At 43.3% G+C, this 27,470-nt stretch overlaps 1 protein-coding gene and 1 long non-coding RNA gene across 5 annotated transcripts; one reads left to right on the top strand and one right to left on the bottom strand.

Moving 5' to 3' along the window:
* The first annotated feature begins 381 nt into the window (after positions 1-381).
* Positions 382-3,152, top strand: LOC117642414. Its single transcript, XM_034380598.1, has 7 exons — positions 382-713; positions 788-1,117; positions 1,242-1,569; positions 1,653-1,886; positions 1,978-2,263; positions 2,362-2,427; positions 2,538-3,152. Exons 1-7 carry the CDS (start codon positions 601-603, stop codon positions 2,771-2,773), a joined length of 1,593 nt encoding a protein of 530 aa, XP_034236489.1. The 5' UTR covers positions 382-600; the 3' UTR covers positions 2,774-3,152.
* Positions 3,153-3,269: 117 nt separating this feature from the next.
* LOC117642438 lies at positions 3,270-17,637 on the bottom strand. 4 transcript variants are annotated; one of them, XR_004587563.1, is made up of 7 exons: positions 17,456-17,637; positions 16,798-16,937; positions 7,538-7,639; positions 6,350-7,458; positions 5,723-5,846; positions 5,565-5,644; positions 3,914-5,483 (listed from the first exon to the last, which is right to left on the bottom strand). It is a non-coding gene; the product is annotated as an uncharacterized LOC117642438 (long non-coding RNA). The 4 variants fall into 4 exon arrangements; XR_004587565.1 differs by having other exon boundaries at positions 3,270-5,483; positions 5,723-7,458; positions 17,460-17,637; XR_004587564.1 differs by having other exon boundaries at positions 3,271-5,483; positions 5,561-5,644; positions 5,723-7,458.
* Between the last annotated feature and the right edge of the window lie 9,833 nt (positions 17,638-27,470).

The following is a 27,470-nucleotide window of genomic DNA, read 5'->3' as shown; positions in this document are numbered from 1 at the left end:
CGAAGCCGCCCCGCACAGGCTCTCGGCACCAGTCGTAGAGCGGTGGCCTCCTTTCCTCAATCATACTTGTGACACCGATTAAATCCAGCAACTGACGAGAGAGAGAAAGGGAGACACGTCTTATGGACCTCTTGTAGAAAAGTTGAGGCCTGCTTACCACCAATAGCTGAAGCACAAAGCATGGGAGGGTCCAAGAAGATAATCACAGTGAAATCTGAAAATATGTCAATCCCCCCCCCCCCCCGCGCGACTAGGATGTGCAGGATGCAGCAGTAGCACCTCCAGGGGCGCGCTGCTACGGACCCTGGGCTAGCCCAGGGTCTCTAGCTAGCCCTGAGCCCTGGGCGCGCCGAAAGTCATCCCAACCGCGCGGAGGTGAGGAAGCCGGCAGGGAATACTTGCAGTGGTGGTGGGGGTACTTGGCTGCTGCCCCACTGTCAACTGTCGTTGACGAAGTTTTCCTGCACGGAGCGGCATTCTGCTCCGCCTTTTCCAGTGTGTCCTGTGTGTCACGGCCAAGATTAAACAATCACATTCATAATAGTCGCCTTGCCGGCCCCACTTCGGCCTACTTGTAAATGTGAAACCTTTGCCTGTTTTATGTCTCTGTGCGAACGCGTAGTTATGCATTGTTTCCGTCGTGTTTTTCGTATGAAATGCTGTGTTTGGTTACTGAGTGCCTTCTGCCTACTTTTCATCCTCAGCACTCTTAAGTAATGCCGTTTTCTTTTATTTTCCCATTGTTCTTTTCAACGTTTGCTTCATGTATGTCCCATTTTAATTGCAGTTCTTTCCACGGAGATATGGTGGCTTTGAACCGTGTGAGGAAGTGCAGGGGCACTCAACCTCAATCCTGGATCTATCATGTTAATGACGGATGGCAATACCGAAGGAACGTGTATAAAAGGGGTACTATGTACCTCAAGTGTGTGAAAAAAGACTGCCCTGGTTCTGCTCTCTGTGACAGGCCGAGAGGTTTTTTACACACGAAGGCACACACTCACAGAAGAGACAGATTGTATCCTATGGTATTACAGTTGCGTAGAAGAATTTTGAACCGATGTAGGAGTTTGGAATTTATTTCCTTTCGTCGCATTTTGGTGCAAGAAAGTCGAAGGTAAGACATGCTTGTTGGGTTTAGAAAGTGAGGCCAAGCTCTGCTTTATTGCGTGAAATTATAAGTGTTTTTATTTTGATTATATCTGTCAGGAATGACCTTTTGTAATTTGCATTGTATTTAGGTATCCCATCCGAGTGCAAGTCAGATTAAGGCTTGCCAAAATCCGTAGTGCAATGCAGCGTGCTCGAGCCAAGATGTTTCCACCTGCCCCAGATACTCTTAGGGAGTTGACTCGTATTCTGCAGGATCCGAGATATCGGATTATCTCAGCAACTCATGACGCTCGTGATAGCCTCTATGCCGCAAGCGTGACAGCTGATGATCAGTCCCACCACATAATATTCATGTCAAGGCGTATGGCCCGAGTAGCTCGCTCACTAGATCTTCTATTTGCGGATGGGACATTTAAGGTGAAGCCAGCTATTGATGAACTAGATGAAGCATCTCAGGTGCAGTATTATTTGTTGAGCTGTTATTGTGTATGCAAGTAGTGTGTTGATGATTTACCATTTGTTGAACCCTGCTTCCATAGGTTTTTGCTCTAGTTGGAAACTGGGACCGTACAGTGATACCACTGGGATGGGTTTTAATGCAAAGGCGGACAACATCAGCCTATGAAGCCGTTTTCCGAACCTTACGCATTCTTTTGCGAGGAGGTGACAACTTCCGAACAGTAATCACTGACTTTGAGTCAGCAACACGGAGAGCATTTGCAAACATTTTTCCTCATTTGCGGCGTCAAGGATGTTTCTTTCATCTAGTTCGTGTATGTCTATTTTCCTTTTACTAAATTTATTTTCAATGCTATACAATGTAACATTCTTTCATTTTAATTTGTCATATCGTTTATTTGATAGGCCATCATCAAATATGCTAAGGATGTGTTACTCATGACTAGACTCTTGAGACTTTGGCCATACAGTGAGCTGATTAAGTGCTTCTGTTGTTTGGCACTGCTGCCAGTTCGATTTATGAGAAGAGGCTTCCTAATTCTTCTGAGACTAACCAGGGATCAGGGAGTGAGGATCTATAGGAATATGAGAATGTTAATTGATTACATCAGACGGCGATGGGTTGCTCATCCCATTCGAAAGCATTGGATGTGTGTGTATGGATCGTTCCACCGCACCAATAACACTTCAGGTGAGTTATATGAATGAATACGATGTCCTGAGACAAGGTTTGTCAGAACTTGCCCAAAGTTTCTGTCGTGACATTCTTACAAATTTTTGAACTTACAGAGAGCCACAACAAAATGCTGGCAAACTTTATTGGTGTGCATCACCCTAATACTTACAACTTCATTGGTAAGCCTTCCTGTTAGACCACAGGCATTTTTCAGTCCCGTTTGAAAAGTTATTATTTTGGTGCAAGTGAAGTGTGGCATTAATTCCAACAACATCCCTTGGTGTTTCAGATGCATTGGGCTCCATGGAGGCCAATGCTTACGCTGATGCAATGGCCCTGGCAATTGGAGAGAAGCCAAACCGAGGACGTAAGCTATCAGCTATTGCCCTGGATCAGCGACTCAGGACTTTGTACAGATCTATCAGAAACCCTCCTGGAGATCTAGATGCAGCTATCCTCCGTTTCTTGCGAGCTGCTGCCCATACATTCGACAACGCCTATGACAGAGCAGTTCAAGAAGTTTAGCTATCTTTGAGAAGTTAGAAGTAAATAAGAGGTTTATTCCTTGAGATGAGTTGTGAACTGTGTGGTTTCAATCTTTTCTCGCTGCCTGCATGACATTTCAGTTCATGTTCAGGTGGTGTTCTTTCCGAAGCTGCCATTATTATATCATTTCCTAAGTGCAATATTGTAAGAAAGTTTTTATTAATCAGCTATATGAGGTGCTTAAGAGGAAAAGGTCCAAAAGAAAAGTGAATTTCTGATGTTTAGACGCTCATAACTTTGATCCTTGCTGCCTTTTTCTTATTGTTTTCATGTATATGGCTGTGCAGCTTGAAGCTCTCACTCAAGTGTTCACTCTGATATCAATTGTAATTCTGCGCCTCAGTGTACAAAATACACAATATTTTGACAGCATTCAACTTTAATTTTTCCTTGATTGATGCATAACTTTGTTAGGGAGTGAGTACACAAAAGACAAGTTGATGCATCCAAACTTTTATTTTCCCACACTTACAACTCACAGCCACTAATAAATCAATGTTGGGAAAATTGTTCACTGAACGCTTAAGAGAAATGGAGGATACAAAAAGAAGTGAGGTACCTGAACACACAGAAAATGCCAATAATTATCAAGGAACTCAGAAATTGACTCCAACGTGCGGAATTCAAAGTGTGGGGAACTAGATTTTGCTAGTCTCAATTACTTTAACAGGTATAAGAATTTCAGGTCAGTTACATATGAAAAGAATGGGAAAACAACAACGAAAACATCCACTTCAGTCACATTTAAAACCTCTTTGCTTATTTTCCTTGTCAAAATTTCCTTTTTTTGAACATTCTATTTATGGACCAAGGACACACATTTACAATAAACCTGCTTTAGTTTTAATATCTCTAGAAACAAAACTTACTCGAGAAGTTAGTCACTGATAAAATCCATAAAGCCATGCAATTCACTAGTTAAAACAAACAGTGTGGCCTCATCAATGCAAACGAACCAACTGGGAAACAGCCTTTGTTGCTTAAACATTCTAACTTCTCAGAAATGGAAATGACTTATTTCAATACATAGGAATAGTCAAGATGTACTGGCCATCCCACATAGAATCAAATCAACCATTACAAGTCGAAACATTCCATCTGAAAAATAGCTTGAGACTTGCAGCAAGACCAGACTTAAAATGCATTTCCTGAGGTAATAATGCTGAAAAATTGCTGGCAAAACATTCACTTTTTGATTGAATGCAAAGCAATAAAAAATCCACATTTGTAGAAAGAACCATGGCATTTCCATAAGTGATCCAACCATAATTAAAATATTAAGTTAACGCTCCTGAATACATAATTTATAGGATAGGAATTCTAAAGGGCTTAAGAAACAGGGCAGCCCATAGTTTTTGCCTAAGATTTTCATTCATTAATATGTACATACACACCATGCATTTTCATGTGATAATACCATATCATTGAAATTTACACTTGCAATGAGCTGTAACATTCAAACAATGCAACATCTACTAGTTGAAACCATAAGGAACTGGAAGATAAATCAATACAGGTTCAGAGTGAGTCATGACTAAATGTATCCAAGGTCATTTGTGAGAACAAACCAAAATGAGCATTCTGAAGCTTGTTTTGAAAGGAGATAAGAAAAAGAAATTGGCAATCAACAGATACTGAACATTCCACTCATAGAAATTCATTAGAAATTACAAGCAGGGAAAAGTATTAATAACGTCTGACTAACTCATTCCCCAAAGCAAGAAAATTAGATTGTGTGTGTACCATCTACTCTTTTAGTGGAAGAACCTATTTTCCAGAAACTCCAGTTGCTCTATTACGAGAACCAAAATTTATTACAGTAGTTGTATTGGGTCTAGAATTGTTTCTAAAATTCAGTAACATCAACTAACTGGAGTCCATTCTTTCATTAATGAAAATCACAAATTGAAAACCACATACAAAATGCACTTTCATCAAAATACATACCATAAAAAGGAAGGGACCCAAGGCCACATCATTGTCGCTCCAAGAAAATAAAATTGAGCATCAAATTCATCCAATATATGTGACCATCATTAACATTCAAATTTAACACAGTCCAAAAGAACCTAGGTAAATAAAATAGTAACAATAGATTTGCATAATGAAAATAGGGCAGCCCAGTATAGATGTATATGTGTAAAGATGTATACACACAAACACACATACCACACCATTCAATAAAAACTGCCAAGGGCCTTCTAAGGCTCATTAAAGCAATAAAAGCATTGCTGATTGAAACAGTAAGAAACTATAAGCAAGATAAAATCAGCCCTTGAGCCAGACATGAGTGACAGGGAAATAAATGCCCAAAGGTGCAATTCCTTTTGCTCTTAGCAATTGAATCCATTCCAACGTGCCTTATAAAATACAATGAGCATATGATTAGATTTTGCAGAATCAAAACAAGGCCAGCCGAAGTGTTTGCTTGAAAATTTAATTTAATGAATAAAATGTTTCAATACGAAATGAGATAAACTGGGAGAAAATATTTGAGCACTACTTCAATTAATTTAACTCAGGTTAAACCAAATAATGCAGAAGAAAGTAATCTCACAGGCAAGAAACTGCTCGAGCATATGGCTCCAGTCTTCGAACAAGGGAAGTTCTAATGGGACGTTGAGTTGTTCCCTTGATGTTGTGAAGCTTCTACTTCTTACCGTTGATATTTCTTTGGGTGCGACCAGAACTGCAAGAGATGAAATTACATACTTAGTAGGTACCACTTAACAACACTGAGTGTAAAATAGAAAAAAAAAAAAGTACCAACTAGCAAACTGAATGCTTTCCTTGTTCTTTTTCTCCACACCATCAGAGGTGTAATTGTAATTCACATTGCATTGACAGAACCTAAAAGACAAAACCAGTATTAAAACAACTAGATGTATACAAAATATTACAATAGAGATTTAGAAAAATTTAACATACCATCTTGTAAGAAGCTGATAAAAGAATAAAGGATAAAAATGTTGCAATATAGTCACAAGATGATGGAGGAGACGGTGTAAGTAAATCCATTTGCTGAAACAGGTTTGGAATTCTCCATCTCCACCTAATGAAAAGGAATAAATGAATTTGTCAGTTCCCAATTGCAAACAAAAATTCAAAGCAAAAGCGGTACAAATGAGCTTCAGATTTGTCAAAAGGCACATCGCGGGATTAGCAACTGGATGAAAATAAATGCACAGGCCCAACAATAAGCAACAGAAAATAAAAAGATGTGGTGGCTGGCGATACAGGGACATAAGACAGATATGCATTGAAAAAAAGGAAACTGAAGTTGAACCAAGTTAGGATAAAATGTAAAGCAATATCTCTCCCCACAGGCATGTCCGTGGCAAAATGCTGAGAAAATATACCAATCAACAAGTTCTCTGAACGGAAGAACGTACCCCAAAGAAGATTGGATATCAAGCAACACTATCCACAAAGTCATGACAACTAACAGACATAAACAATAGGTAGCAGAAAAAAGAGAAACAGGGGAATGTACTCTCCAATACAGAACAATCAGATTCAACCCACAACCTGATTGACGCTGTACAGACACTTTACCTTGGAGGATCTGCTACATATTTGGAGGTGGCCAATTCAGGGCGGTCAAAGGCATAATGATCCCAGTCTTCGAGTGGTGACGGTGGGTGAATGAACAAACTAAACCAAACATTCTAAAGATAGCTTTTAAAGTAAAAGAAGGAACAAACATAATGCAGAGTGATGTACAGAAACTAGGACACTAGTAGTATACATTTCACTTGCACTCTCCACCCAAACTTCCTGCTCCCCTTGTGATGCCATAAGTAACTGACAAAGTTTGTTCTAAAAATGCTATCTTACAAACATTTCAAAATAATCCTGAGTCAGAATGTAGCCCTCCTGGGAAATAAACCAAATAAACCAATGCCTATTCCTGTGAAGTTGCTGCTGTTGCTCAAACTCTCAGTGCAAACTTTCACAAACAAATCTCCAAAATGGTAGCATTACCAGTTTGAAATTCAAGTTTCCCATGAATAGTCTTGTCATCTGATTAAAAAATACCAAGCAAGAAGCTTCCAACTAAGTAAGGACTACAGTTGCTAAATAAACGAACCATTGTTCAGTATAAACAATTTTATCTGAAATTGAGTGTCTTTACCAGGAAAAATTGTCAACTCCCCTTGAAAAATTAAAATAAAAGAGCTTATTACTAAATCTTTATCTGCCCCAAGTTCAACAGAGTCAGGAGGTCTTGGGCAGCAAGATAAGACAGAGAGACAAAAAAAATTGACAATGTGACATGGGCACTCACCCAGCCAATGGAGAGAAACCATCTTTACGACTATCTCTGGCCACATCAAAACAATATGATACGCCTCGATACACTGATATAAACCAATAAATTTTATACTTTGCCCTGTTATATCTCAAGTAAATAGTTGTGATCACTGTAATCAAAAGCCACTAGCACTTGCATTCAAACAAAGGAACATGGTTTGTTTGAATATTTAGATATGGACTTCACGGAAACACATTATGCGGGGAAAATGTCACTGTGAAAGCAGTCCAAGCAAAGCTGTTGGAGGCGAAGAAGCCTGAAGCAGTCCCGAAGTGTTGCCATCTCTTTTTGAACATGATCCAGACTACACGATCCAGCTCCAGAATGGTTCGATAGTCTTTGAAGAACCCTGAGAGAAGAAACAGTTACAAATAAAAATATTACCTAAAATCGAAAAAGAATAATATTATGGACACAATGAAACAAACCTTATGGCAAAGTTGTCAGGGTTATTGATGTGACGAGTTGGAGTAGACTTGGTGGAATCACAACACTCAAGCGAACAGATTCAGCACTCCCCTTGCAGCCACCTGCAATAAGAAACAGCATGAATCCATTCGATTGTTTATACTTGAAAACAGAAATTGTACGCTTCGAATGAATGTGAAGCAAATATAGCAGCTTCTGACTTGCCACATAATATCTTTATGAATACATATTGAATGATCATGCGTATGATATTGCATGCAGGGGAAAATAAAGAAAACCTAACTATTTCTACATTGCCAGAACAGTGAAAAATTCACCATGAACGAACCTAACCTAAGATGGATATTTGTTTCAATGAAGTATCAGACTATTAAGCTGAACGATTGAAGGGCAGAACGGTAGAACGGCAGAACTAGCAACACGAACTCAACAATGCGTAGTGGCAAAGTAGCTGCCGGCGACTCGTTCAAACTGCATTTTCGTTACCAATTATTAAAACCTTTCTTCCTTCACTTCGGCTGCTCGGCGTTGTTGTTGTTATACTCGTCCCAGCGTAACCTTTCCGAAAGTAGTCCCTCGCCCGTCTTTTCCCCAAATTGGCGCAGTTTATTTCACATTCCTCAGGAAATAAGTATTGATTCTTGAAATAAAGACGATTCCGGCAGACAAAAATGTGCGGGGCTTTCATTGATATAAGCAATTATTATTGAATCTCTTTCAGTTGCTCAAAGATAATCTAAAAAGTCATGAGCTCGGTCGGGAGGAGAAGCCGTCCTCGCACACACAATTCGGGATATCTAAAAAAGAAGGCAAAATATAGCAAAATAAAGGTGATTCCGGCAGACAAAAATGTGTAGGGCTTACACTGATACAGGCTGGTATTACTGAATCTCTTTCAGTTACTCAAAGATAATCTAAAAAGGTTGGAGCTCGGTCTAGAGGAGAAGCCAGCCGTGTGCACTCAAATCAAAATTTCTGAATAATAAGGCATAATTTCGAAAGATAAGAGCCAGCTGGGCATACAAATACGTCTTAGGTTTAGACTAATGCAAGCTGTCATTATGATATCTCTTTCAGTCACTCAATCTGAGTGCAAAAAGAGGGTCCGAGAGACTCTTGTTTTGAAGTGGGAGGAGCAGCGCTATGCTCGCTTTCTCATCTTGCCTGTCTGCCCGCGGCAATGCAAATCCTGGAATGCAGGTGTACCGTTATCTTTTGGCGTGGGTGACTCACGCGCGGTGTCGCCAATCAAGCCAGTCGGAAGACCTCAGCGTCATATTTTAGCTGTTCATTTCAGCCGCGATACAGTTTTTTTTGAAAATTTGTAGCCTACAATGGATGACAATTCTTCTAAAATCTCAGGAACTTCTAGTAAGTAGCTTCAGTGGAGGTCTCATTTGCTTGGCACTGCACTGAGAACTTCACCTGATATTGAACCTTCTTAAGCTGAACATCAAAATTTCTCTATTTTGTATAAAAATGTGTCTTTATTATCACTCCAGGAAATCAAGCAGAGCGCATTAGCACACTGTGTGCCAAGTGCCATGAAAGGCCTGTTGTGAGTAGACGCAGAAAAAGACCATGCCTGAAGGTCTCCAAAAATCAACACAAAAAGCAAGGTTAGTGCGAATATTCAGCCTCTTGTTCATTGAAATATGCCCACTGTTGAAAGAAATAATCTTATGTATGACCTTCTTCAGTTTACTGCTATAAATGCACGAAAGGAAGTAGTGGAGACAAGTCTGAAGAGGCTACAGAGAAAATTTCGCTGTGCGATGAAAGCGCACAACCATTGGAAGACAAAGAGAATTGCCCCAGGACAGCACCAGAGTCTCACTTTCCTGTTCGACCCTCAGCCCAAGCTCAGGTCTGTGCATTGTTATTTAATTCAAATACTATATGTTGGTTTGATATGTTGTACAGCATTTCATTTTCATAGAATGGGCTGGTTCTGAAGGAATATCCTGCTGGCATAGCAAACATGGGCAATACATGTTACCTTGCGGCATCTTTTACATTAGTGAAATGCTGTGCAGGTCTTTGGTTTGTTACTTATGATTTTTTTTCACCCACAGAAAGAAGTAGCTTTCAACAAAATTCCTGCTGGCTTTGCAAACATGGGCAAAACTTGCTATCTTGGAGCAGCTTTGCAGGTATGGTGATTTTTTTGAAACGTAACATCTCTGTTTATGATCAGCAAGTCTTAAAGTTTCTTATGAACTGCTCACATTCTAGGTATTGCTCCTATGCAACAATTTTGTGAAGTGGCTTGCTGATTGCAATCATTCGCCAGAGTGCAAATCACCATGTCTGATCTGCGCTCTCATTAAGCTGAATGAGGAGCATAAGAAGTCTAAAGTTGTCCACATTGAAGATTTTGTGAAGACATTAAAAGGTATTTGCCTCACTTGTCCTCTTAGTGTTGTGGTCTATAATTTAATTATTTTTTACAACAACCATTTGATTCCTTGCAGAGTTTGCACCCTTTGTAGGGGAACTTGAAAAACAGCATGACACTCATGAGGTTCTCACAGCCATCTTTAAACAATTACATAAGGAGTACATTGAAATGCAGGAAGTGCCGGAAGACCTTTGTGGACTGATGGCAACCACATTTGGTTTCTACGTGCAAGCTCAAAGTACGTGGAGTACCTGTTATTTGTGCAGTATACAGCATTTTTATTAATATCACCACCTGTCACAAATGTCTTATTTTCAAATTACAGGTTGCTGTTTTAGTAAACATCATTGGCTAAATGAACCTTATGAAGAATCACAATTGTTGATATACCCCCATAGTTCAATACAGAAGTCCCTTGACGATGAGCTGTCAAAGGTGAAGGTCTTGGCAGACTGTGAGCAGTGCCAGAACAGGCAGGTCCCCAAGGAAAAGTGGATTGACTTGGTTTCATATCCACCGAATTTGATGATTCAACTGAATAGATTTTCTGTACATGGCAAGGATAATAGTACTGTGGTGATCAACCCAACATTAGAATTGAAGGGCAGGCAGTACAGACTGCGCTCTGTCATTCTACATGAAGGGGAGACCACAGAGGAAGGGCACTACACTGCTGTCATCAGAGTGCAGGTCGCTGGGAGAACCAAATGGTGCAAGTTTGATGACAGCCAGGTACTTGTCTGAGCCGCTCTCATATTTACCAATAGATCTGCTAACAGATTCATCCACTTTGACTTACTATTTGTTTGACTTTACAGGTCACTGTATTGCCCTCCTCAGTATTGGAGTCTCATGAATTTGGGTCATCTGCCTACATTTTAATTTATGATATCAAACCTCAACCTTTGACAACATGTAAATCTGTAACAAACCTTAATTCTACCCCCAATAACAATTCAAATTCCATCAGAGATGACAGTGCTATCCGCTCGGGCAGACCATTTACAAGCCAGATGCAGAGTGCGATTTGTTCTGTATACAAGAATTTAAATTTCCTGAAGGACATGAACCTGTTTACTCCGGGTCCAATGAGTACCAGGTAAATTACATGGCTGCTCATTTTTCTTTTAATTGCAGTTTCTCACTTTTCTATTTTATTTATTTTCTAATTTTGTTTATTTGTACTTCATTTCTATCTGTAGAGAGCTCACAGCAAAGCTCTTGGGCATTAGTGCCAAATCTGTGGACCACTATGTCCACAGATTCAAAGAGGGCTTGCCCTTTGAGACTCCTGGCAAGAAGCGAATGAAGGCGTCTCCAGTGACAACATGTGATTCATTCACTAAGAACGCTATTACAAATATGATATATGATCTCCGGAAGACTCGTAAGTGAAATCTGTGTGTTGTCATAATCATGCTATGGCTATGCGGTAGGAACCCATTTTTTCTTTTACTAATTGCTTTGCACACTTTCAGACAAACATTTTAACTTGAGAACTTTACTCCGTGAAATTAAGTATGTATCTGTGCATTCCACACCACAAAGAAAAGTGTTCTGATATGTGTGTTTCCTCATGACAAATTTTCTTCACAGAGATAGAGATATACCGTTTAATGGAAAGACTGAGTCTCTTCGACTTGTTTTGAGACAAATAGGCTTCAAATACAAGGCAAAAAACAACCGGTGGTATTTGATGGAGCAGCCGAATATTGTAATGCAGCGTATAAAATTTGTCCAAAAATACAAGGAGCTTCAAAGCACGGGAAAGTACAAATTCCTGTGGCTTGATGAGACTTGGATCTTCCGATATGGCTCATTTCGTGGCAAGGAGTGGAGGAATGAAGATGTTCGGAGCTGCTCGGTGAGAGCTGGAAACAATGGACAGAGGTTCATTGTACAGCACTGCGGAGGAAAAGAGGGTTGGGTCGCAGGAGCCTCCAACATCTTCAAATCGAAGACCAATGACGGTGATTACCATGGCTCAATGAACGGTGCAAACTTTGAAAAGTGGGTGAGAACCCAACTTGCACCGTTCATTACTGGGGATACCATCATCATCATGGATAATGCCCGGTATCACAAGAAAATGGTGAGTACCCAAGCGTAGATGCTGCATCTGAGGTTTCTGTTAAGTGCAAATCTTACTCTCTAGAATATTTGTATGAGCAGTTTTGTTTTTAGGTCTAAAGTCAATTCTTTCGAAGTCTCAAGGTCATAAAAAGGGCCATAGAAATTAAATGACACAGGCTTTTTGCTGTATGTCCATGGCTGTTAATATTCAATTATAAATTAGAACAACATCTTAATATTTTTTAGCAAAGGTTCTAAAGATCTTTTTCTGCAGAATAATTACCAGAAATATTTTGAAGAGTCTATGCTATCTTATTCATATATTTATAAATGTAAAAACATGACTGCTACCACAAATTTATTTTAGAATACCTTATTTCACATTTTTTCACTTAACAGTAACCTTCCTATTTATTATAATCATTACTTTCTGACTAATTACTAAATTTCAGACATTGAAACGAAACAAACAGACAGTTTGTTCCCCTAGGTAGTGATAATATTGAAGTGTATCTATTGAATTGTTGGGATCTTTGTTAATGCTGTGTTCTGCTTGTTTTTTGTTTATGACAGCTGCACGAGGACGGAGCCACTTAGTTCTTAGACTCAGGCTTTAGATTTTTGATCAGGGGTATTTTGTTATGCATAATTTCTTTCATCTCTCTCTCCCCCAAAAAAAGAAAGGAAAATTAACAGAGTGAAGCAGCTGCCTCAGGCGTAGTGGGACTCCAACAATAGCCGAAATAACCAGGCTCACCGATGGACCCCTACCCCAATAAACAGCCTCCTATACAGGCTGGGGGAAAACAAAGTAGCTGCCATCACTCAGGTGGAGTGGGATTCCAACAATAGCCGAAATAACCAGGCTCACCGATGGACCCCCACTCCAGCCTTCAATACAGGCTGGGGGGAAAAAAATAGCCGCCAACTCTGGCGGAGGAGTACTCCAACAATAGCCAAAATAACCAGGCTCACCGATGGACCTCCAAAAAAAGAGAGAGAGAGAGGAGAGAGCTACTAACTGCAACACAGTTGCAGTTAGTAGCAGGGCAGGGACAATGGAGAGGGTTTCAGGGAACACTAGAATGAGGGTTAAAAACAATCAGTAGTGGGAAATATCATCTGCAAGCATAAGCTGCAATTATCATCCGCAAGCATAAGCTGCACTCACCATCATCTGCAAGCATAAGCTGCAATCTTCATCATCTGCAAGGACCAGGAGCCGCCGATGCAGTGGACCACAGCAAAGTCACAAGATAGTGAGTTTTTGAAGAGAAATCCCAGAGTTAAAGGTACTTGATTTCAAAAGTGGTTTTGTATTTCCAACATTCAGTTGGAGAATAGGAGGGAATAGGTGGGTGAAATACAACCAGTGGTGGGAAGTGCATCGCTCATCTCCAAGGACCAAGAGCTGCTGCTGTCACGTCACAAGATAGTGAGTTTTTGAAGAGAAATCCCTGTGTCGCAGGTATTTGATTTGAAAATTGGTTTTGCATCTCCAATTTGCCGGTGCTAACCTCTATTTTCTTTCTGTTTCAGCGGCGCGCTCCCCAGTAAGTATTTTCCCTTATGAATTTTAAGAATTTTGAACCTTATTATTAACATCAATTTTCTTTTTTTTTTGTTTCAGGTTTCACTACTTCTTAGTAGACTCAGTAGACTCTTTGGTTGTGTAATTTTGTGTCATGACATGCAATGTTTTCAGGAGCTGGACGGAGTGCAGATTGCAGCAGATCAGTCGTTGCCAGCTGGCTCCCTGTATTTTTACTGGGTTGTTGAATTTTTCAGGATGATGCTCCAAAGAAAAACATCAAGAGGGATGATGTCATTGCATGGTTGACAGCAAGAGGCATTCCTTTCGATGTGAAGATGACCGTACCACAACTCAGAGAAATTGCTTTCAGGAATGTTGAGGACCACAGGTGCGTAACATGGCTGATTTTCACCTCTGAAGGCCTTCAGTGTTGCTAATGTTGTTAATTATTTTTCTTTTCCTTGCAGTATGAATGTGGAACAAATTCTAAAGGCACACTGCCCCTATGACGTCCAGATCTTGTGGTTGCCTCCCTATCACTGTCACTTGAGCCCCATAGAAAATGGTTGGAGCACAGCGAAACGATATTTCGAAGACCATGTAAGGGGATGTTCAAGTGAAGAAGAGATGCTTGCCCTGTGGGAGGTTGCTCTAGCACAACACACTACAACTATGTGGGAGAATTGTGTCAATAGAGCCAATCGACTAATTGATGAACTCTTTGAAAAGGAATGTAAAGTGGCACCACCTGACTGCACTGATTATTCTCAGTTTAAAATTTTATTGGACGAGGACGACTTTGGAGAGGAAGATGAGGAGGATATGAGGGCTGATGACCCTCAACCACTCTCCACCTCACTCCCCACCTCCTCTGTAGTCTCTGCATCATCCACACCAAAGATCCCTGTCAGGAGGCCTCGAAAGAGAGCCCTACATTATACTGAAGAGGAACCTATTGAGTTGTCTGATGATGAACTCACTGCTCTTGACATTGTTCAGAGCCGCCAAGATGTGCTTATGAGTGTGTGGGATGAATGCAAAGAACTGTCATGTGTTCCTGCACTTCATTCCATGTACCATGATCACAGTTACTCCAGTAATTTTGTTGTGAGTGCATCACGTGCCCACCAGGTTTGTTTCCTATCTAGTGCTAGTGATAATGTCCTCCACTCTCAATACAATTTCATTATTTGGAAATATTATTTTCATAGCTGGTGATGAGCTGCAATGAGGCTCGGCTTATGGTGCAGGTCAGCAAGCATGATATCTTTGGAAGTGACCTTAAGTTGCTTGTTAATGGCTCTTGGCTCAATGACAAAGTAAGTTATCAGTTAAAAATTTTCCTCTTGTTTGTTGGATTATCTGAACAATTCTGCATGTGTCTCTTTTCTTTTAAAGATCATAAACGTGTACATGCAGCTGCTGGTGAAGAGGAGCTCCAAAGAGGGTTACCCCTCTCTGTATGTATTTGATACATTGTTTTATTCCACACTTGTGTCAAGGACTCACTCTGGTGTGCTATCTTGGACAAAGGTAGGTCTCATCTGATAGACACCTTGATTTACCCCCTCAATTGCATCTTTGTTCTAACTTCTTTTTTTTATTTTTAGAAAATTGACATATTTCAGTATGACCTGGTGGGTGTACCTATAAATATTAGGAACATGCACTGGGTCCTGGCTGTGTTAGACATGAGAAACAAGACATTAATCTTGTACGACAGCCTGCTTCCTGCAGTTGATAGGACATACCACAGAGATGCTTTGGGACAGCTCCTCAGTTATTTTTCTAGTGAGTGCTATTCAAGGAGGAAATTTACCTTCCCTGAAAAGGAATGGAAACAATACATTGCTGAGGTATGTTTGAAAGAAGAAGTTAAAGCGGTTCCTCATGCATGACAGTGCCTTGTCAGTACTTCACAGTTAATCAAATTCTATTCTCTTTGGTCCCATGTAGGATGCACCACAACAAGGTCCTGGTGGAGATTGCGGTGTCTTTGTTTGCCAGTACTTGGAGTGTGTGAGCAGAAACTCTCCATTTACTTTTGCCAAAGAAGATGCTTCACTGTATAGGGATTTAATGGCCCATGACATTATCACGGGTGTTGTTTTCCCCTGGCCATTGACTCCATCAGTGAATCATCTGAATGCAAGGACCCACTGGCCGCCCTTGATTCCAATGCCGAAAAGGACAAGAAAAAGAACACAGAAGGAGGACTTGGGGGTTGCAGAGCTGCCGACAAAATCAATGGCCACAACTGTAGCTGATCTCAAAAACACTAGTCTGAAAAATATTAAAGTTATAAAGATTATTATAAAGAAATAAGTTTTATTTGTTGCCTCGCATTATAGTATTATTTACTGTTTCAATTTGATTTTACACATTATTTACTGTCTTTCATTTGTCCCCTTTCATTAGTTTTATTTATTGTTTTGTCTGTTATTTGTTTGCCTTTCAATACCGTAGTAATTATTGTTTTTGTTGCTTATATATTTTATTTATTGTTTATTGTTAGGTTTTTTATCACTTCTAGTATTTTGTAATGTTCATTGTAAATTTATACTGATACTGTGAATAAAACAACTCTTTCAACCAAATCAAACCCAATGTGGGCTGATTATTACCCTCAAGACCTATTCCACTCTTTTCATGAGTTGCCCTTAAAAGAATCTCCTGATCATAAAGTTGTGACTCACGCAACATCAATATTATGAAAAAAAAAAAAAAACAAGAAAAGATTCAGGCTCATGTCAAAGAACTGATTGATTAGCCTTTTTGTAATATTCAAAAATTACCGCCAACAACTCTCTCTTTTCCACACAAAACAGTCTTTAGCTTTATGATGTCATTTGAGGATGATTTCAATGCTTTCAAAATTGTGTGCGCTTGCGATTTCAGGTCACCTCAATAATATTGGGTGCTGTTCTAATTAAAAACCATAGCATTACTGTTGCACTATTTTGTGAAGCGACAGAACCCTGGTGTCAACGGCCCTCTATGAGAAATTATGCTGGTCGGCTGCGTCGGCTGCTGCTGGCGGCGGCTGGCGGAGTGATATGGAAAGGTTACGCTGGGACGAGTATAGTTTTAGTTTTTGGTGTGCCGACCGAAGAGATTGCACAAGTGTCCGCCACATAAAGTAGGGCGCGCTGAGCGCGTTCCGGCCGCCGACGTAGTTCTACCAGCGGCCACCACACAAAGATAGAGCGCGCAGCGGACGCTACCTACGACGAGTGCGAAGGGTTGCCTACCTGTAGGGCGCTGGAGGCTTTCCCGCAGCTCTGGCGCCTGGGCACGCATTGGGGAGTAAGCTGGTGAACTGACGACGAATATCTCGGGATGGCGTGTCGTCCGTTCATGTAGTGCCGCCAGAGCTCAGTAAAAATGTCACCTGCAACAGAGTGGTTGTGAAAAGCATCGCAGAAATGTCACGATAGGGGGGCGCGAATACGAACTGAAACGGCATGAGTGGTTGTGGGGGAGAGGAGTAAATACGTTTCTCTTTGCTAGTTATGCGGTTTTCGAGCCCGCAACGTGGAGTCCGCGGTTCAAAGGCCGTCAGCAGAGAGAAACAGTAATTTCCTCCCCGGAATTCCCTGGGCCAACTACGCCTCAGCCCGCGCGCGAGTGCATTGAGCGTGTACGACGCAGACAGGGCCAACAGGTGCGTTTCTGTCAGATGGCATGCGCTCCAAAAAGTGTAGTCGAGTGCAGTCGAAAGCGAGAAAAGTGGCGAGAGTGTAAGCCGATAAGTTTGGTGACGCTTTCTGACACGATCGAGTCGGAATGGTTGCGTACCTCGTTGGCGCTACCGAGCGCGCAGCGAAGATTGCCTACCTCTCGGGCGTTTTCGGGCGCGCAGTCTGATTTCGTAGGGGAGGCAACGGAACGAACGTTGAACGCCGATACCTACGAGTTGCTGGTGCGGTCGCTGGACTGGCCACGCTCTGGGGATCAGACCAAGACTGCGACTGGCTCGAAATCCGAAGCCGCTCCAGAGACCTCCCTTCCGGCGCTCACACTGACAAGCTGGTGGCAAGTACCGGGCAGTTCGCGCGCCGTCCTCTGAAACAGTGTACAGGGTTCTGAAAGCATCGCAGTAAAACATCGAGTGCGAAGAAGCAGTGCGAAAAAGAAACAACGGTGCAAAGCCTCAGCGGGGCTGCATGCAGGCAGGGTAATAAACCCAATTTCTCTTTGCACGGGATTCGAGCCGCGGACTGCAGAGTAAGTTACGTCCATTCTGCAGTCCGCGGTTCAGAGACCGTCCTTAGAGAGTAGCGGTGTACCCCATTCCCAGGCTTCCCTCTCGGGCCCACAGCAGCAGTGCACCTAATGCACACGGTGCATTGAGGGTGCATGCCACATGCAGACCCGACGTAAGGTTGAACGTCCTGTGTTCAGCACCACGAAAGGTGAATAGCGCAAAAAGCATAGTGGGCACATCGGATGCGGTTTACCTTGGCGGCTGCAGGGGTGGGTCGAATGCGTGCGAACTCAAACAGTTGTTTTGCCAGGGCGGAACTCACCTGCACTCCTGCTCTCACTGACGCACCGCGAGCCCCCGAGGCACAAGCAGCCCTCCGGTGCATCAGAAGGCTGTCTTGCGGCCCAGGGGCTTGAACGCGGATGCGCGGGGAGAGGAGCAGGGTTGTTAAAGTTAATTTTTTTGGTTATCGAGTTATCGTTAAGTTAATTTCCGACCCCTGTTAACGATAACTAGTTAACGTTAACACCTCTCGGCCACGTTATCGAGTTATCAATAAGTTACTTTTAACGAAAATCGTTAAAAGTAACTAACTTTTTTTAAATGGCGTAATGAAGGATAATAAAACACAACTTTAAATGCCCAAAAGTAATGCCTAATTGGACTATTATGTATGCACGGTAAAAAAACTTCCTGGGAATCCCAGGAATCTCCTGGAAACTCCTATACCTTATCACATAGGGCTCCTGGGAATCCCAAGGTTTCGTTTTGACCGTGTGCATTACCTATCTTTATTAAATGATAAAATGAGTACAATGAGGAAAAGGGAGTTCAAAAGATTAAAATTGAAAATTTTCAAACTTATACTGACTGACTAGCGCGTTACTAGTGACAAGCGACGACTTACTCCCAGTACTGACTTGACTACCACTACCGTTGGGGCCGGCAGTTGGGCACGGCGGAGTGCCAGCGGCGCAAAAGTACGAACGTCAGAAACGCTTTTGCTGAAGAATTTTGCGTGTATTTCTACGTTTTGGAGGAATTAGTTACTTTAGTTAATCGATAAGTTAACCGGGATTGTGTTAACGATAACTCGATAACGATAACTGGTCTGCAAGATGTTATCGAGTTAACGTTAACCGTTAAATGAACTTATCGAAAATCGATTATCGTCGTTAATCGTTAAATTAACTTTAACAACCCTGGAGAGGAGTACCCGTACCAGTACCCAACCGCGATTACGAGACCATGCGGACGAACCACTACTCTGAAGGGAGCCCATCCTGCACACACTGCAAGAAAAAGACCGCAACAAAAGTACACAAATTCCTGCCAAATTATTTAACAGGAATTTATTGTACTTTCAAAGTACAGCAATTGTTGTACAAAGTACAATGGAACCGGCATGACGAGTGCTGTGCAGTCCAGGCCTCGTGGTTCGTACAATTCTCGTTGTACTTTCTACAATCTCCGTTGTACTTTTTTGTACAGTTTTTGTTTTACTTGCAGTGCATGAGCAGCATTGAGCGCATCGCTCTCACCTGCTACTGCTTCATTGATACGAAGATACACATGGGAAGAGGTGAGCTGTATTAACAACACTATCGGTTGCACGACCGGAGTCGGCGAGGTGACCACGACGCAGGGCACCTGGTGCCGAGGATTGCGCGTGGCGCAGCACGCAATCGTCTGCCCTCCTCTGGCGCGGTCTGCACGGCCACGTCGGCGCGCCGCAACCCGCGCAAGCAAGTAGGTGGCTCCGGCCGTGGCGTCGACCGACGGCCGAGTCTACTCTAGCACGGCCTGAACGGCCACTTCGGCTTGCAGGCGTCGGTGCCTTCGGGCAGCGGGGCCACAGCACGTCGACCGTGGCCTCGGCAAAGGAGTTTACTCTAGACCGTCGTTTACTGCGTGCTTTGCATTAGCGAATGACGGAGGCGGAGTGCGTGTCACGTCTGTTGGTCGAGGGACTTCCCTCTGAATCCGCGACGGCCACCCACCGCCTGGCTGCGGCCGCGACCGCGGCGGCCGAATCGCCACTGCCACTACTACCGGCGCGCGTCCGGGAGCGTGTCGCATTCGCGTTGGTTCCCTGCTGCAACGACGCCGAAGACGACATGGCCTCTGGTCGGGACCACGTTCCTTGGCCGACTCAGAGGCCTTAGGGAGCTCAGCGCTGCCGCGCAGAGCGCCTTGCACCGCTCTGCAGCAACGCCGTGGCTCCCTGCAGCGGGCTACGACGAGGCCCCTCCTGGACAACGGCTTTGTTCAGGTCCTGGAGCGCCGTGAGGCGAGGTGCGGCAGCCACCTGCAGGCCGCCGAACACGCCGTCCTAGCTCACGGCCTTGCGGGCCACCGCTCCTAACCTAACCTGTGCGCCCTCCTGGACAACGGCTTTGTTCAGGTCCTGGAGCGCCGTGAGGCGAGGCGCGGCAGCCACCTGCAGGCCGCCGAACACGCCGCCCTAGCTCACGGCCTTGCGGGCCACCGCTCCTAACCTAACCTGTGCGCCCTCCTGGACAACGGCTTTGTTCAGGTCCTGGAGCGCCGTGAGGCGAGGTGCGGCAGCCACCTGCAGGCCGCCGAACACGCCGTCCTAGCTCACGGCCTTGCGGGCCACCGCTCCTAACCTAACCTGTGCGCCCTCCTGGACAACGGCTTTGTTCAGGTCCTGGAGCGCCGTGAGGCGAGGCGCGGCAGCCACCTGCAGGCCGCCGAACACGCCGCCCTAGCTCACGGCCTTGCGGGCCACCGCTCCTAACCTAACCTGTGCGCCCTCCTGGACAACGGCTTTGTTCAGGTCCTGGAGCGCCGTGAGGCGAGGCGCGGCAGCCACCTGCAGGCCGCCGAACACGCCGTCCTAGCTCACGGCCTTGCGGGCCACCGCTCCTAACCTAACCTGTGCGCCCTCCTGGACAACGGCTTTGTTCAGGTCCTGGAGCGCCGTGAGGCGAGGCGCGGCAGCCACCTGCAGGCCGCCGAACACGCCGAACACGCCCTCCTAGCTCAGGGACTCGCGGACCACCACTCCTAACCTAACCTGTGCGTCCTCCTGGACAACGGCTTTGGTCAGCTCATAAAGCACCTCAAAACGTGGCGTGGGCGGAAGGTCACAATAAGTCCCAGCGGCGAGGAGCGCAACGACGCTGATCCTCAGGGCGCGCACGCCTCCACGCACGTGGAATGCTGGTTCCCGGCACTGCGGCCGCCTAGGCGTCCGGGCTTGGAGGGGAAGACCAGCCGACATTGCCTCCCCTAGGGCACGGGAGACGGAGATCTCGAACTCGGCCCTGGCCACCTCCACTAAGGTTGGGGCGGGATGTCGCCCGGCGGCCGTTTGGAGGTCGCCGAAGACGCTCTCCTGGATGACAACCTTGCGGGCCGCGACAGCGTTATCGGGCGGACGCGTGGTGGCCGCTTGCAGCCCTGGCTCGCGGCCTGGCGGACGGCGCAGCACCGATCAATATTTTTATTCAATATTTTTATTCAATATTTTTATTCAATATTTTTATTCAATATTTTTATTCAATATTTTTATTCAATATTTTTATTCAATATTTTTATTCAATATTTTTATTGAATATTTATATTCAATCTCGGTAGTCGCTTTTTTCAAAACAGCATGTTTATTTAAAATATTAATATTTTAATGGTAGACGCTTTTTTGGTTGACACAATGACGCCATCTCGGAGTCTTCCCCTTCTTCCACGTTCTTGATCTATAAGGGCTTTGCAAATGAAGAACATTTCTTTCGAAAGGATTCCAAAACGAATCATGGATCAAGTCAAATCCCAATCAGGTGAAAGAACAGTCGAATTGAATTTAAGGGGGAACCCTCGTGAAAAAATGACCAAAACTGCCACCCAGACTAAAAAAACCATGAGCCGCTCCATGGGGCAGACGAACCATAGGGACTCATAGTTCGCCATGGTCAGGAGGTCGTAACCATGGAGAAATGCCCAAGGTGATTCAACCTATGGTCACTCCCAACCCATGGGGTCGTGCACCATGGCGGCGTGCACCATGGCGATTAGCTCCATGGCGGCCAGCACCATCGCGAAGTGCCTCATGGTGAATGAAGGACGTGTCTAGCGAATAACTGACGAGCAACAGACACTTCGGACCCCGATGAAAATTCAACGCTACGCACGATGGTGCTGTCGGTGTTTCTCTATCTCAAAATATTTAAAAGTTACGGATAATATCTGAATAAACTCTAGAGACTTCAACGCACGAGGAGGGCAACATTCACCATGGTGCGAGCGCCACCATGGTGACCAGCACTATGGGAAGACCTCCACCATGGTCGAGACCGCCGCACCATGGTGGTTCTCCCCACGGTCCGACCTCCACCATGGGGAAGCCCGTTTGACCATGGGGATGACAACTTCCACCATGGGGGACAGCCCTATGGTCATGGAAATTCACCATGACGACCATGGTTTTTTTAGTCTGGAAAAAATAGTATTTTCAAAGTTTTATAGATAAAAATGTGCATAGAAGCTTTCAGATTCAACGGGTAGCACACCTTTAAACTATGTGGGTAGTTCCTCTATCATTTGGAAAGAAATAACATTGAGATCAGTCGTCGTCGGCTGATACGCTCAACTTCACAGCTTTGCTCAGTCGACAAAAAAATTTTGTCGGAGAAAGACTTCCTGCATTCCTGGTTGACACCTACATGAGTCGTCTTGCATGGACTCTATTCATTGATGACTTGTCGACAAATTTTAGTGACGGAATCTTGATACCAGCCCTACTTTTTTATACAAACACCTAAAAGTTTGAAAAAGGGGGAAAAAGTCACCTTTTTTTAATGTTAAAATTTGAAAACTTATATATCAGGACAGAAGTTGAGTTTGAAAATTCCCTCACTAAAATCTCTTTTATACATCTTTAGAATAACCCAAAAAATTTTCAAGACTTTCCGTTGCAATGAAAGACGCAGGAAGATTTTTCCCAAACGCTCTAAAAACACTAAAAAGCCACTTTACTCAAAGACAGTTCAACATTTTGGATTGAATTTTGTTTTGGGAACTCACCATGATGAACCTAATAATTAAGCAAAGTTTCAACTTTCTGGAATTATTTTAAAGCCTACTTGAAAGTTTCACCAGGATCCCCCCCTTAATAGACCGGGAAAGATTGCTGATAATTGTATGTCGAGAGGCGATTTGTGCTACAAACTGGCAATAGGCGGTTCTAGACTAATTCGACCCCGCTGAAAACGATGCGCCCTGTTGCCAAGCTCGATTTTTGCATTTAAGCCCCTAAATTCAAGATGGCGTCCAAAATGGCCGCCAAAAAGCTTGTTTTTCTAAAATATGGAGGTACGCACAAGTGTCGCTGTATTATTTTTACAGTTGAGGGGTAAAATAATATAAGATACATATTGTGTAACCATTTCCAACCATCTGCACATTTTTCAGGGGCCCAAATGCCAAGATGGCGTACGAAAACGTCAAAATACACCGAATATCCGTGTTTTGAAACGGTTTTCTCCTCCTTTTGCTCGTGATTCACGTCCAATGGCAGTTCTTTTCAATCTTCGTAAATTTCCACGCTTTCGGAATATAAGTGGTTTAATGTGGAAGGGTTTAGTTGCTAAGATGGCGTCCGAAAACGTCCATAAGTACGAAATATTGCTGTTTTTCCTGGAAACTTGCCTTATTTCGTTCGGGTTTCGAGCTCGATGTCAGTACTCATTATCCTTTGTACATAGTAAATGGCAGTTCTTGTCAATCTTCGTAAATTTCCACATTTTGAAAACGTGCAGGGTCCAATGCGGGAGGGCGTATGTGCCAAAATGGCGTCCGAAAACATAAAATAACACGAAATTTCGATAATTATTAGTGATTCTGCCTTGTTTGACCCGCTGTGACGTGAGTTGTCAGTTCTGTCACATTATGCATGTGGTAGAGTAGCGAAAGCCCCAGGGCGAACAATCGATTAAACGAGCAAGGGCCCTAAATGCCCTTGTAGCATAAGATAGGGCAAGCAAGTCTCAATTTATTCTTGCATTCATGAGTCGTGCCTCTAATTCATACTTAAAATGACACGTTGAAGAAGAACCACTCTCTCATTCCAGGAACTTGACGTCACGTTGAAACGAATGTGACACGTTCCCTTGAGCATTGTGTCACATTCGTTTGAATGAAAATAAGCCAAGTTATGGCTGACTCACATCGAAACGAACGTGACATTTTGTCACACTCGTTTGAACGTTACTGGGATGAGAGTGTTTAAAACGTTCAAAATTAAACCTAGTATCGGTTTGTCGTATCTGTGGACGTTTCGCACCCCACCATGCGGCACTTACCGTAAACTGGGGTAACTTGAGACACTTCTGCTTTTCCACCTTTTAGGAGGTGCTGCCTAGCTCGGCACATTCGGAAGTCAAAACTGCCCTAGCACGTGTTTCATACTTGTTTGGAAAGACGATTAAGCGTTTGAACGCGGCGGGTTAGGACCAGGCTCACCACTTTCATAGCGATTTTTCAATTTTAAGAACTGAAACAATTTTAGAGGAGTGTTACGAGTCTCCTTTGGTACTCGAAACAAGTCTTGTTTGGACTCAAATGACTGCAGTCAAAAAGCTACGGAAAATCCTAAACAGCTTGTGGTAATTCTCTGTAGCCCCCTTGTCAATGTTCTCCGTAGGCTCGTACAGTATTTTCCGTAGGACCGCACAGTATTCTCCGTACGACCTAACAGTGTTCTCCGTAGGACTATACAGTCTTCCAGGTCCTACGGAGAAGACTGTGCGGTCCTGCGGAGAATACTGTACGGCCCTACGGAGAATACTGTAAGAGCCTACGGAGAATATTGATAAGAGGGCTACGTAGAATCCTGGCAAAAAAATAAACAGAATTTTCTGTACCTTTTTGCCACAGTGGGGCGATGCAAAAGCATTGCACATGAAGTGCAATACCTCCCCATTCGCATGCATTAGCATAGGGCATTTTCGGGACGCATCGCACGTAAGGTGCAATATGGCTATCGCATTGCACGTATGGTGCGATATCTCAGCTGCATTGTACCATACGTGCTATACTCATATCGTAAGTGTATTTCTCAACCCTATTATTTGAACATTCTAAATGTAGAATTGGTTTTGAGGGGAAGCCATCACTCATCGGGCAATATTGACTTTTTTTAGGGGTTCCCAAGAACCCCTATTGTCCGAGGTCCGTGGATTCCTTCCCCCCCCCCCCTCTTCGATTTTCAAATAAACAACGCTAAACTATTTCAACTATAAAAAAAACGAAAATTCCAAATTTTTACGAAAATTCATCGTGGAAATTTTCCGTAAACGCGAAAAACATATATTTGCAACAATCGAAAACCAGAACCGTTCATGATATGAAAAAATGGTTCAAATAAAAAATGTACCACTTCTCAAAACTAAACCTCCTGGCTCATCAAAGTGACAAGAAATTGTCTGTGTTCTGAGAAAATGGTTAAAACATGAAAAAAAAATCGCCATGGCAACGACACGACACCATCATGCCAACTGTCAAAATTTAAAGTGACCCATCAAAAGAAATCAACACGCCGTGAAATTCGAAAATGCCAATGCTAGCGCATTGCACTGTGTCCTGACATTGGAACATCTTTGAAATCCGTCATTGGTAAAACGTTCGTAGCAGAAAAGACGCAATAAATTAATTTTCGTGGGTTGGCAACAAGTTTCTCGGTGTCTGCGCCCTTTCGAAAATCGCGAGACTGAAAAAACGAGTAGTCGCGCATTGAAACTGCCCCTTCATTGTTGCTGAGGTTGGATTGTTTGGCATGCTTCTAAAGGCTGCGGTTGACTTGTCATGTTTTCCTCAATTCTGTGACCAGCTAAACGGTTGGTTTGACAAACCGCACTCGCACTCCGTAACAAAGGTGTTCTAAAGGAAGGCCCAAAGAGTACCCACCCGTTGAGGGAGAACGATTAGCCGCTTTAGATTAGTCGCAGTGGGTGCCTAAAGTCAGCTCAAACCACGATTTCTGCACATTTGTTACCGTTTCAACAAACTTTGCTGCAATACCGCTCCCAAACTAAGGCGGCTAATCGCACTCCGTAACAAAGGTGTTTCAAAGGAAGGCCCAAAGAACACCCACCCGTTGAGAGAGAACGATTAGCCGCCTTAGATTAGATGCAGTGGCTGCTTAAAGTCAGCCCAAACCACGATTTCTTCACATTTGTTACCGTTTTGACAAACTTTGCTGCAATACCGCTCCCAAACTAAGGCGGCTAATCGCACTCCGTAACAAAGGTGTTCTAAAGTCAGGCCCAAAGAACACCCACCCGTTGAGGGAGAGCGATTAGCCGCCTTAGATTAGACGCAGTGGCTGCCTAAAGTTAGGCCAAACGATGATTTCTACACATTTGTTACTGTTTTGACAAACTTTGCTGCAATACCGTTCCCAAACCAGGACTCCTTTTTATTGGTATTTCAAAACTTACTTTTAAACCAGTTATGAAACTGGGAACACCCTGCAATGCGATTAGCATTGGAATTTTTTTTTTTTTTTTTTTTTTTAGAAAATGGTAAGTGTACGGGGTAACTTGAGCACCAAGTTTCATCGAATTTGACGGAAGTTAAGGGGCGTAACACCCGTTTATAATAACTCACCTCCTCCGTTTTAACATCATTGCCAAGCCGCATTTGACGGGAACCATTTTTTCACACAGTGTAGAGGGTCCCAAGTTGATTTGCAGCTTTAGTTGGAGTGTTTTCTCAACTACGAACGGACCTCATGAGACACAATAAATCTGAAAGTCTCCAAAGATGGGGAATTTCATTACCTTCCCAGCGAGCTTAATGTCATTGAGATCGGACGACTTTCAGCCCAAGACCCGTCGATTTAAAAAAATAATACTACGGTGATAACACTGGTGAAACAAAGGCATTAAAACTATGCCCTTTAAGGGGATAGTACACTACGCAAGGTCAAAAAATACTGTGTTTGGCAAAAATTCCTGTGGACGCATGACATACAGGACGTAAAAACTGATCATGGGATATTTTCATACTGTAACTAACGATCAAAATCACAAATTTTGATAGGTGTCTTGAGCAGCTATTGCGAGTTCGTCGAATTTCGCTTAACCACTGCATAAAATACACAGGTCGCTGGTTTGCGCGATTTGGAGCAAACGGTGGGACCTTAAGGGTCTAAATTTGGTGTGGACCATCTAAATACATGTCATTCTGGCGTGAACTAGGGAAAAATTTTTGGAATAATTATTAGTATCTCAAACAACACGGCAAAATGACAAATTCTGAAAACAGCATTTTTCTAGCCCATTTTCTTCTAAAAAACTTCAGTTCAAATATAGTATTACAAAATTATCCTAGTTCACGCCAGAACGACGGGTCTCAAGATTGTCTGTGTGAAGTCTCGTCCAAATCGGATGAAAATTGCGGTCTGTATCACGCAAACCGTGTTATTTTTGCACTGGTTTGGAAAAAAACGTGAAAGTCGTATTTGCTGCCTCCAACTGCGCTCCATACATGTAATTTTGGTCCAAAATGAAAGTTAAATAAGGTCCCATAGTCAGTTTTGACGTACCTCACCTCCTCTACCCGCAAATAATTTACCTAAACACACAATTTTTGGCCCGTCCCGTTTATTTTTTGTAAAAAAAATGACGGAGGGACGGGCATATAGTATGATCCCTGCTGTGCGTCCGTTCGTTCGTCCGTCCGTCCGTCCGTCCGTCC

Source organism: Thrips palmi, unplaced genomic scaffold, assembly GCF_012932325.1.
Source record: "Thrips palmi isolate BJ-2018 unplaced genomic scaffold, TpBJ-2018v1 HiC_scaffold_16, whole genome shotgun sequence".
NCBI classification, from domain to species: domain Eukaryota; kingdom Metazoa; phylum Arthropoda; class Insecta; order Thysanoptera; family Thripidae; genus Thrips; species Thrips palmi.
This window is presented reverse-complemented; position numbering and strand designations above follow the sequence as displayed.